Source organism: Nerophis ophidion, linkage group LG07, assembly GCF_033978795.1.
Source record: "Nerophis ophidion isolate RoL-2023_Sa linkage group LG07, RoL_Noph_v1.0, whole genome shotgun sequence".
NCBI lineage: Eukaryota > Metazoa > Chordata > Actinopteri > Syngnathiformes > Syngnathidae > Nerophis > Nerophis ophidion.
Window position 1 is genome coordinate 20,400,505 of NC_084617.1, and position 12,901 is coordinate 20,413,405.

The 12,901-nt window shown below is 40.5% G+C and overlaps 1 protein-coding gene across 1 annotated transcript in view; it reads left to right on the plus strand.

The window, feature by feature from the left end:
* The window catches only part of shank1 (SH3 and multiple ankyrin repeat domains 1), a 201,159-nt gene that overhangs the window by 180,880 nt on the left and 7,378 nt on the right, over window positions 1-12,901 (plus strand). The window contains 8 exon segments of the mRNA XM_061905601.1: window positions 859-941; window positions 1,026-1,150; window positions 1,212-1,347; window positions 2,912-2,992; window positions 8,281-8,307; window positions 8,378-8,434; window positions 8,624-8,739; window positions 10,439-10,562. Of these exon segments, the coding sequence (XP_061761585.1) occupies window positions 859-941; window positions 1,026-1,150; window positions 1,212-1,347; window positions 2,912-2,992; window positions 8,281-8,307; window positions 8,378-8,434; window positions 8,624-8,739; window positions 10,439-10,562 (749 nt within the window).

Sequence of the window (12,901 nt, forward strand, 5' to 3'; positions counted from 1 at the left end):
CCTCTCTGTAATTTTTTCATAATAATGATCTCGCAGCAGCCAGCGTGAATGTCAATCAAGCAAGCTACGGAATTTGCCGCCAATGTTTTTCTTGTAAAGTGTATGGAAGCTGGATGAATTAGATGCCAAAAACCAACGACTTTCATGTGATATTAGATAGAAAGGAGGAACTTTTTTTCTCCTCCATTTGAAAACGTGGGCGTTATCAGCACTACTGTCTGATTCCAATCAATACAAGTCATCAGAATCAGGTAATACACCAACTTATATTCTTGTCTTCGTGAAAGAAAGACATCTATATGTGTTACACATGCTTGTATTATCATTAAACACATTTAACTTGTTAACAAAAACGTCTCTTTCATAAATAAATAAATATAAGGAATAATGTTATAAGGAACAGGTGATTAGATAACTCGTTCCATCTGAGATTATCCACTCACCTGTCAGCTGCTTCATGACCGATCTCTGCACACACCCCGCCCGCAGGGAACGCGCTGACCACGCCCCCTGCCACAATGATATATGTGAATGAGGTAGATCCCCTCGAGTTGGTCAATTGAAAAGTAGCTCGCCTGCAGAAAAAGTGTGGGCACCCCTGCTCTACAGTGTTTATGTACTGTAGTTGTACTAACATGCATAATCAATATAGTGACTCACAATTTTCTAGGCCGCACTTTGGTCACCTGTGACCAAAATGATTCAATCCCACTTTAGTCAGTTTGATTCAAATTCGTGGTTAATATTGCAAAAGGTATTTTGTTTTAAACTGGACCCGAATGTGCTGCAACTGTCAGTGGTGATGTCGTCAAAGGGGGACACTAAAAGCAACCTTTCTTTTTGTCTCCTCTCTTCTAGTGACTACATAATCAAGGAGAAGACGGTGCTTTTGCAGAAGAAGGACAGCGAGGGTTTTGGCTTCGTGCTGAGAGGAGCCAAAGGTGAGGAAGAACCAACACAAAGTACAAGAAATGACTCCACACCTTGTCCGAGTAACGCCAAAACACTTTGCACGACGTCTCCAGCTCAGACTCCCATTGAGGAGTTCACCCCCACGCCTGCCTTCCCCGCCCTGCAGTACCTGGAGTCGGTGGACGAAGGGGGCGTGGCCTGGCGAGCCGGTCTCAGGATGGGAGACTTCCTCATAGAGGTACCGTGGCGCTGCCATGACGGTGTCAGAGCGCCACGAATGACGCGGACTGGTTTTCCAGGTCAACGGTCAGAACGTGGTGAAGGTGGGCCACCGGCAGGTCGTCAACATGATCCGGCAGGGCGGCAACAGCCTCATGGTCAAGGTTGTCATGGTAACTCGCAACCCCGACATGGAGGAGGCGGCCAGGAAGAAAGGTAAGTGGTCCGAGGCTTGGTGACACATGTGAATCAGGGGTGTCCAAAGTGCGTCTGGAAGCTAATTTTTGAAAACATTTTAAAAATACTATTACAGAAAAATAAAATAATAAAAAGTGGAAACAAAGAGCAAACAGGTGAAATGTAAAAAGAAAAAGCTGCAATGTTGACTCTAATAACACAAAGCTTTTTTCTTTAAAGCTGTCATTGCTCAAAAATTAATCAGTCTAAATGATCAAATATTCTACTTTGAAATATTTGTATGTGTTTGCTGTATGAAAAATGTAGTATTCTTTAATAAAAATGGCATAATAAACAGATTTAAAAAAAAACACATACAAATAATTAAAATGTATATTCAACGGATCGGTCCGAAGTTGATCTAGAGCAGGGGTCCCCAAACTATTTCAGACACGGGGCCGGATATGGCCCGCGGCAAGTCCCAAGTAAAAAAAAAAAACAATAAAAAAAATAAGATTTTTATTTTTATTTTTAATTATTATTTTTTAATATGTCCTTTCTAATCCATTTTCTAAGGCTTGTTACTCTCGGTGTCTCCTAACCGCTCAGGGAAATCATATTGTCAAATACATATATATATATATATATATATATATATATATATATATATATCAATCAATCAATCAATGTTTACTTATATATGTATATATATATATGTATATGTATATATATATATATGTGGATATATATATATATATATATATGTGGATATGTATATATACATATACACACACATACATATATATATATATATATGGAGAAAGGGAAGTCTGGGCTTCCCTGCTTAGGCTGCTGCCCCCGCGACCCGACCTCGGATAAGCGGAAGATGATGGATGGATGGATGGGATATATATATATATATATATATATATATATATATATATATATATATATATATATATATATATATATATATATATATATATATATATATATATACCATCAAACTGTCATTGCTAAAATAAAAAATAAAAAACGGTTATAAATTATTGACTTATTTAAGTCTTCTACTTAACTACTTTAAGTCAAATAATCTACCTGGACATTTTTTTGAGCAGGGAAAATATTGCATATTTCGTGTTTTTTCAATTGAAAAAAAATGTTTAAGATAAATTAAAATGTATACCTGAAGTTGATCTGGAGATTTAATCATTGAGACATATTTTAAAAAATTATAAAGTATGACTTATGTTTAATGTTTTTATGACTGAGACCCTTCTGAGTCTTTGGGACCAAACTTGAAAAAAAAATCAATATATTGAGTTTGTTTTGAAAATGAAAAAGAATAGCCCTGCATGCTTTGAATATTCAATGAAAAGTTTGGACACGGCCCTGCGATGAGGTGGCGACTTGTCCAGGGTGTACCCTGCCTTCCGCCCGATTGTAGCTGAGATAGGCGCCAGCGCCCCCCGCGACCCCGAAAGGGAATAAGCGGTAGAAAATGGATGGATGGAAGTTTGGACACCCCTGGTGTACATTTTTTTTTTCTTTTTTCCCGGCGAGTCTGGTGAGTGACCTCTTGTGGTTGTCTCTTGCATTACAGTCCCCCAGCAGAGCAAGAGGCTAAGCACACCCGCCATCGCCCTGCGCTCCAAGTCCATGACCTCGGAGCTGGAGGAGATGGGTGAGAAAAACACGTCATGTAAAACTTTAAGACCATCGCACCTGAAAAAACTGCATAAAGTTTGGAAGAGATTCCTTACGAGGGATGGGTAACTTTTTCTGGCACTGACCGAATCCCGCCGGTTACCATTTCACGTAAAAACGGTGACATGTTTTGGTACCTGGGTGGCATGTGGCCTCATTGCACCTAATTTTCGGCATTTGGCGATCACTCCAGCAGGACTGAGAGCGGACTCGGCCAAAATACCTGGAGGTAATTTTGCAATGTTCAATGCCAACAAAGAGACTGACTAAAAATACGCTCAGTAAGTAAGGCTCCATTTTTCCTAAAATGCACTAGCTTGATGCTAATATACAGTGGATTTGCTATTAACACGAGCGATTTGAACTTTTTCATTTCGACACCTTCAAATTGTTACGGCTGGTTTAGGGTCACAATGACAAATTGCATCATTTCCCACGGCACACCAAACAGTATCTCACGGTACACTAGTGTGCCGCGGAACAGTGGTTGAAAAACACTGCTCTACGTCTCTTCATGTGTGTAGCCATGTTTCTCATGCTACTCACGTATTTGATAGCATTCTTTACATATTGCATGAGTCTCATCCTTACCGTCTTTCTTATAAAACCCAAAGTATTTCCATACGTTGGATTTATGAGAGTATTTGGGGGCATCAACTATCTCATCACTGTCATCCATATCGTGGAAATTTCTTCGGTATAGCTCGGTTGGTAGAGTGGCCGTGCCAGCAACTTGAGGGTTGCAGGTTCAATTCCCGCTTCCGCCACCCTAGTCACTGCCGTTGTGTCCTTGGGCAAGACACTTTACCCACCTGCTCCCAGTGCCACCCACACTGGTTTAAATGTAACTTAGATATTGGGTTTCACTATGTAAAGCGCTTTGAGTCACTAGAGAAAAGCGCTATATAATTCACTTCACTTCACTTAAAGACGACCGTTTAGTGACAAATAGCTTTAAAATGATTTATTAAAGTAACAAACAAATAATAACAAGCTTTGCAAAGCGAGACCAAACCAGAACGACACATCCGTTCGTTCCAGCTTGTTCTCCCCCCTTTAGAATATCACATCACAATTATACATTCTCAGAAGTCCCACCCTCCATGCTCATTTACATACAGTACACCAGTGGAATGAATACCCAAAGTCCTGTGAAGGGGAGAGGGTGTCGAAAGGGGAACAATTCAGCTTTGTTGGGGGTCAGGAATAGATGACACATATGCCTAGGTCAACTATAGACCACATGTCACATCAAAGACACAGGTACAAAGAGCCCGATCAGATTAGAGGCCTCTTGCACAGCGTCACATTTCTAAACATAATAAACAACTTTTGGTACCCAGTTCAAAGAACATCATCTATTTAAACAAGTATAAGTAATTTTGCTATCACACCTGCACTGTTCTGTGCTGCTCCTTCCCGGAAGTGAGTTTCCTTGAGGCCCACCCTGGAAATTGGAAAGAGTCAAGGCTGCCAGTCAGATCTCACCGAGACTGTATAACAGTGGTCCCCAACCTTTTTGTAGCTGCGGACCGGTCAATGCTTGATAATTGTTCTCTTTTCTTTCTTTTTTTGTCATAAAAAAGTGAGTTTTTTTGAGTTGGCGCACTAATTGTATGTGTATCTTGTGTTTTTTTATGTTGATTTAATAAAAAATTAAAAAATTAAAAATTTATAAAAAATGTTTCTGCGGCCCGGTACCAATCGAGCCGCGGCCCAGTTGTTGGGGACCACTGCTGTATAACACGAGTGACACTGGGCTGAGCAGGAACATTAAGAACATATTAATATCGCTTGAACGCAGGAATTTAGCCGATACAGCGAGGCAAGAGCCGATGCATCAAAAACTTGCCCTTTTTGTTTATCGATGCATGATGGAATGTATCGGTGCAGTCGCATCACAAGTGTTTGATTCCAACCACCGGTGCGAATCGGTGACTCTGTCCATGCCTAGTATTTACGTGCTCTAAACATTTTGTTTTTAAATTCTATAATCTGTTGTCAAAGTGTTAAATCGGGGCTCGAATCTGAGGAGGAAAAGAAATGGAAAGCTAAAAATGTAGATAAAATATAGCTATTGTGAAAAATATATTGTAGAGGTTGCCCTCCTGTGGGTTCTCCTGACACAAAGATTCCTCTTGTGAGCCCGACAGTCTTTTATTTTCATTCAGAGATTGCTTTCCAGCAATATATTTTCAGACTATTTAGTCCAGTGTATCTCAGTCCGTGTGGCTTCAACTCCCACCCCGTGTCTCGTGCCGGCTGCTGCTAATAAAGGCGAAAGGTGATTAGATATCTGTCATAATGGTGGGGTCGCAGCTTGCTGCGGGGTCATTCTCCCAGGAAGGCAGACAACGGACTACTCGGGACATGACGTGTGGGTAAAAACATGATTTAATCTTGACTAAAAAAAGGTTCAACCAAAAGGCGCGCACAAGGGGGAGGCAAAAACAACTTTGGACATGAAACATGAACTAAACAACGCAATAAACTGTGGCTTGAATAACAAAGAAAACTTGCGTGGCAAGACAAGAGCAGCATGAATCAAGCATGAACTGGGTGTGAAAAAAACAATGACGCCAGGCCGACTGACCGGCAATGGCAGGCTTAAATAATGCCTCTGATTAATGCTCGGGTAGCAGGTGAGCGGCCGAACACTAATCAGGGACAGTTGAACATCATTTGCAACCATGGCAACCAAAACAAACAGGAACTAACGGAGTCTTAAACAAATCAGAACATAACTAAACCAAACATGATCACAAGACATGACAATAACAAGGCCCACCTGGGCCATATACTCACCTGTCGCTGTCTTAGAGGCCGGTCCTGGCACACCTTTGTTCCGCGGCAGGCCCGCAGGCCACGCCCCCCTCCACATATATATTCCGTGAAAACACTAATAGTAACACTAATCAGGGACAGTTGAACATCATTTGCAACCATGGCAACCAAAACAAACAGGAACTAACGGAGTCTTAAACAAATCAGAACATAACTAAACCAAACATGATCACAAGACATGACAATAACAAGGCCCACCTGGGCCATATACTCACCTGTCGCTGTCTTAGAGGCCGGTCCTGGCACACCTTTGTTCTGCGGCAGGCCCGCAGGCCACGCCCCCCTCCACATATATATTCCGTGAAAACACTAATAGTAACATGAACAGGCTGTTGATGTTGTAAAAGGTGTAACTTTGAGGAAGTTGCAAACAGTCCCTTTAATGTCTTCTTTCTTTTCTTGTAATCAAACATGGAAGAAATTGTCATCATCATTAATATGTTTGGGTGATAGAATTATTGGGATAAGTACACTACTTCTAGGTCTGTTGCCATGGAAACCACCGCATTGATGCCCATTCTATTTGAGGCAAGAAAGTAGGCGGGGAAGTGTTCGTCCAGGGTCAACGCCCCCGTTTGTGTTATTTATGCTCATGTGTTGTTGGGCTTTATGAGTGTTTTTATGCCCTTCCACTTCTCCGTGCGGCCATATTTAACGCATTAGAATTCCTTTCCCTGTGACGCCTATTAAAAAAACCCGGTCACCTCCGTGATATCCCGGGTCACCGCGGAGACACGCGACGCCCTCACACAGGGCGCAGGTTGGCATGGCGCCCGTTTCGCCTTCGTCTTTCTGTTTGGTAGCAAAGCGTCAGAGGTCCACAGTCACGTCAAAGTTTTAACTCGTGTTTTTCTCATGTCTTTCTGTGTTGTGGTGGTGGTGGCGTCCTCCCGTGTCTGCAGTGGAAAGAGGTGGGAGTCTTTCCTTGTGTGCAGTCTGTCATGTTTTAAAGGGGAACATTATCACCAGACCTATGTAAGCATCAATATATACCTTGATGTTGCAGAAAAAAGACCATACGTTTTTTTAACCGATTTCCGAACTCTAATAGGGTGAATTTGGCGATTGAAACGCCTTTCAATTGTTCGCTGTCGGAGCATTGACCTTTAACCCGTGACGTCACAACAGGAAGCAATCCGCCATTTTCTCAAACACATTACACACACCAAGTCAAATCAGCTCTGTTATTTTCCGTTTTTTTGACTGTTTTCCCGTACCTTGGAGACATCACGCCTCGTCGGTGTGTTGTCGGAGGGTGTAACATCACGATCAGAGATGGATTCAAGTTGACTTACGTGGAGTGTGCTAATCAGACATATCAATGGTCACGGCATGCTAATCGATGCTAACATGCTATTTAGGCTAGCTGTATGTACATATTGCATCATTATGCCTCATTTGTAGCTATATTTGCATCCAGCCTTTCCCTCCACCCACATTTAATGCCAAACAAACACATACCAATCGAAGGATTCAAGATGCGAAAGTCCCTCATTTGTTCTTTACACTTTACCGACAATAGCGATGCTACGAAAATGATGGCACAGAGATGTGTTGATATCCTGCGACACATGCATTTCCAACGATAAAGTCAACGAAATCACAAAGGTGAGTTTTGTTGATGTTATTGACTTATGTGCTAATCAGACATATTTGCTCACTGCATTACTTGCAAGCTAATCGATGTTAACATGCTATTTAGGCTAGCTGTATGTATATATTGCATCATTATGCCTCATTTGTAGCTATATTTGCATCCAGCCTTTCCCTCCACCCACATTTAATGCCAAACAAACACATACCAATCGACGGATTCAAGTTGCACCAGTGGTCAAAAGATGCAATCGTTAGTTAGAAGGCGATCGCCGAATTCGTCCTTGTTGCCGCTGTCTGTCGTGATATGGCTCAATAGCTTCAGTTTCTTCTTCAATTTCGTTTTCGCTATCTGCCTCCACACTCCAACCATCCGTTTCAATACATGCGTATTCTGCTTAAGCCGCTGAAATCCGAGTCTGAATCCGAGCTAATGTCGCTAGACCTTTCTGTTCTATCCGCCATGTTTTTTGTGGTTGCTTCACGCAGTGACGTCACAGGACAATACCGATGGTAAAAAATCAGGCACTTTGAAGCCGTTTTTCGGGATATTGCTTGATGGGTAAAATTTTGAAAAAAACTTTGAAAAATAAAATAACCCACTGGGAACTGATATTTATTGGTTTTAACCCTTCTGAAATTGTGCTATTGTTCCCCTTTAATGTCAAAAGTGCCTCCAGACATCATTTGTTGTCTTTAAATGGAGTTAATTCATCTGGAGTCTTTTACTCAGCGTAGAAGTGCATGTCACACACTCCAGGGAATGTTATTAGTATTCCTTGGAACCACTCCTGCCAAAAACCAAGTCTCCTTTTGTCCTCCTCACAGCTGCTACCCCGTGGAAAAAGAAATCAGGTTAGACTATTTTATCTGCCTGCGTTTCACCCCCGTTGACTGGACTGGACTTGTTCCTTTTTCCTTCCAGAATTCGAGTCCTCCCAAGTCGCAGAGAAGAAGAGGACAGTCTATCAGATGGCTTTAAGTAAGGCCCATCATCTTCATGTCCGCAATTCCTAGTCCTGTCATCCGCCGACGTCCACCGTGTTCTTTTCCCGTGCCTTGTTTCGTCCATTTTTGTCGCTGTCCCTTTTTTTCTGTTTCATTGTCCTGTCTTCCTCTTTCTCTTTTCCCGACCTCCCCCCCGTCCGTCTCTCCCTCCTCTTCCTCTCAGATAAATTAGATGAAATTCTTGCAGCGGCTCAGCAGACAATCAGCACCAATGAGGCACCGGGGACGCGGGGACAGGGGCCAAAAAGGGACAGGGGACGTAGTTTCTATAGCAACGAGGTGCGTTATAAATAAGTTTATGGGCCGTTCCGCTGAATCGGTGCCATTTGCCTGCTGTCTTTTTTCAACTCTTTAATCGCATAATAAACTTACTGAACTACAGTCAGCCCTCGTTTATCATGATTAATTGGTTCCAGATATATGATGGTTAATTTGTGTCTTTATTATGAAAGCCTTTTTTGGACACTGAAGTTAAGTAACTGAATTTTTTGCCTTTTAATTTTGTGAACTGTATTGCATATTACGCTAACAATTTAATTGAATAAAAATGCGTGAGCAAAATGTGTGTGTTTATAAATTCAGTTTGGTAAAATAGTGTTTTAAAGTGAAGTGTAAACAATTTGGTACAGAACATTTTGTATAAAAGACTTCGGTGCAAAAAAAGTATGTATAAATATTGTTGCAGAAAATTTGGTATGAAAAAAATAAAGTGTATACAAACTGTGTATGAACACCTAGTGTAAAAAAAAATCTGTGTAAAAAAATGGGGGTAAAAAAGTTAATTGTATAAAAAACCAGTGCAGAAAAATTAAGTGTTAAAAATTTGGTGCAGAAAATGTTGTCCAAAAAACTTCTGCGCAAAAAAAAAAATTAAATGTAAAAAAATTGGTGCAGAAAATTTTGTCTGAAAAAATTCAGTGCAGAAAAATCCAGTGTAAAAATAATTGATGTAGAATATTTTGTCTAAAAAATCAGTGTATAAAACTTTGTGTACAAACACTTAGTGTAAAAAAAAATTTCAGTGTATAATTGTCTAAAAAAATTCTGGATTTAAAAATTGTATAAAAACGTAATAAAAAATTGGGGTAGGATAATCAATTGTAAAAAAATTCTGTGTAAAAAAAATTGTGCAGAAAATTTTGTCTAAAAAATTCTGAATATAAAAATTCAGTGTTAAAAAGGGTAAAAAAAAATAATTGTATAAAAAGTCTGTGCTGAAAGAAGCAGTGTAAAAATATTTAATGCAGAACATTTAGTAAAAAAAACAGTGCAGAATATTTCAGTGTAAAAATAATTTTAGAAAAATGTGTACAAACACTTTGTGGAAAAAACATGTGTAAAAAAAATCATTGTATAAAAACTCAGTGCAGAAAAATTGTGTATAAGTGTATAAACTTTTTGGGTGATATCTATTGGCCAGAGTAAATTGAGTAATTAAGCTCATGTCGCAGTAAGTTGAATGATGCGGACACGTTTGTTACTGGATACTTTCAAATACGCTTCTGCCTTGTAGACTTTGTATGTCTAAGTAATGTGTAACTATATTTATTTGATACTTGTTTATATTGACAAATGTGCTGTTTAACACTGCAAAAGTTAAACAATTATTACGTATGTCTACCTTGTGTGCTTAGCTGTTGTGTAGCTGCTATAGCCTAACATATTTACTGTACCTTGTGTAAGTGACTTGACTAAAATAGAAGAAATTGTGTGCTTATTGGAGGATATTTACATGTCAACTGGTTGTCCAGCTTTGCAGAAGTAAACTGCTTGTATCGTATCGGAGCAAGCCCATATAATCAATACCTGATATCAAAATCGGATCGAGACACCCCTAATTCGTACTACTTCCTGGGGTCGCAAATGGCACAGATTGGGTGAAACGGCCGTCATATTTTGTTCATGTGACATTCTTGTCCGCTTTAAATCAAAGCTTCCTCTCAGTCATCAGCGTGTCTTTCACTTCTTGCTTTCCCAGCCAAACTTCACGGACCAGACCGGGTTGGGGGTGACGTCGTCTGGTCTGGGTCTGGGCTACGAACGCGGCCAGTATTCCTCCGGTCATGGCCCACCCCACGGTATGCTGCGGCAGAAGTCCATCGGTGAGGCCGTCTTGTGTTCTTCTGCCTGTCCATGCGTCGGCCTATGTGTCTGTCCTCTGGACCTGCTGGAGATCCACACTGTGCTGCTCTGTGTGTCTGTGGCTCCACCACATGTCTGTCTCCAGGGCCAAACGTGCGCTCACTGTTGTCTTTCTGGAGTCACCTGTCCAACACATAATACGATAGTCTCAATTTATCTAGTATCACACTATTGTTGGTTCTTTGGCTGCATTTTCATCACAATTTCTCGACTCACTGTCGTGATTTTCAACCTTTTTTGAGCCAAGGTACATTTTTTTAATTTAAAGAATGGGGAGGCACACCACCAGCAGAAAACGTTAAAAAACTATAATCAGCAGCCGATATTGACAATAAAAGGTCGTTCTCGCAATTGTTGGATATGAATTCAAACAATAACCAACTATGCATCACAATAGCTGTTGTCTCAAAGTAGGTCTACTGTCACCACCTGTCAATTCACTTATTTGGAGGTTTTTGGTGTTTTCCTGTGTGTAGTGTTTTAGTTCTGGTCTTGCGCTCCCATTTTGCTGTTGGTTGTCATGTCATGTACGGATGTACTTTGTGGACCCCTTCTGCTTCACACGCTGTAAGTCTTTGCTGTCGTCCAGCATTCTTTTTTTGTTTGCTTTGCAAACAGTTCAGTTTTAGTTTCGTTTTGCAAAGCCATCCCTAAAGGCAGGGGTAGGGAACCTATGGCTCTAGAGCCAGATGCGGCTCTTTTGATGACTGCATCTGGCTCTCAGATAAATCTTAGCTGACATTGCTTAACACGATAAGTAATGAATAATTCCGCTGGTGATCACGTTGTTAAAAATAACGTTCAAAATATAAAACCTTCTCATGCATTTTAATCCATCCATCCATTTTCTACCCCACCTGTTCAAGAAACAAGAATGTTATTAAAAATAATTCGAGACTTATTATACTCTAAAAATGTTGGTCTTACTTAAAAAATGCACGCATATAGTTGTATTCAGTGTTAAAAAATATGATATGGCTCTCACGGAAATACATTTTAAAATATTTGGCTTTCAGGGCTCTCTCAGCCAAAAAGGTTCCCGACCCCTGCTAAAGGCCTACTGAAACCCACTACTACCCACCACACAGTCTGATAGTTTATATATCCATGATGAAATATTAACATTGCAACACATGACAATTTGGCCTTTTTAGTTTACTAAATTGCAATTTTAAATTTCCCGGGAGTTTCTTCTTGAAAACGTCGCGTAATGAGGACGTGTACACAAGACGTCACTGACTGTTAGGAAATATTAGCGCTGTGCACACACACAGCTAAAAGACGTCTGCTTTAACGGCATAATTACACAGTATTTTGTAGATTTGTGTTGCTGAATCTTTGGAAATTTGTTCAATTAAAATTGGAGAAGTCAAAGTAGAAAGATGGAGTTGGGAAGCTTTAGCCTTTAGCCACACAAACACACGGTGATTCCTTGTTTAAAATTCCCGGAGGTGAAACTTTACTATGGATCAGAGCGGTCAAGCGAACATGGATCCCGACCGAATGTCAACCAGCAGGTTTCGGTGAGAAAATTGTGATAAAAATTCGCTTCTTACCGGAGATCAGCTGAGCTCGCCCCGTCCATAAAGCTGCCGTCGACTTCCCTGAGACATTGGCGTCAAGACACCCGTGGACACACACCTCCGACTATCAGGTACTGTTAAACTCACTAAAACACTAGCAACACAATAGAAAGATAAGGGATTTCCCAGAATTATCCTAGTAGATGTGTCTAAAAACATCTGAATCCGTCCCAATGCAATCGCTTTTTTTTTTTAACTTGATTAATTTTTATTTTTTTTCTAGTCGGTTGCTATCAATAATCTCAAACACAAATCTTTCATCCTCGCTCAAATGAATGGGTGAATTGTTGTTTTCTCGGTCCGAATAGCTGTTTTTGTTGGAGGCTCCCATTAAAAACAATGTGAATATGTGAGGAGCCATCAACATGTGACGTCATCGTCTGCGACTTCCGGTAAAGGCAGGGCTTTTCTGTTAGCGACCGAAAGTTGCAAACTTTATTGTGGATGTTCTCTACTAAATCCTTTCAGCAAAAATATGGCAATATCGCAAAATCATCAGGTATGACACATAGAATGGACCTGCTATCCCCGTTTAAATAAGAAAATCTCATTTCAGTAGGCCTTTAAGCTTAAATGCCTTTTTTTTAGCGGCAATCGCCCTTTGTTGATTTTTGGTTTAAGCATTAGATACCTTTTTACCTGCACGCTGCCTTCCGCATATTGTGATCACGACAAACCATGTTCCTGACATCTACAAAACGCTTAGCTACCTGCTG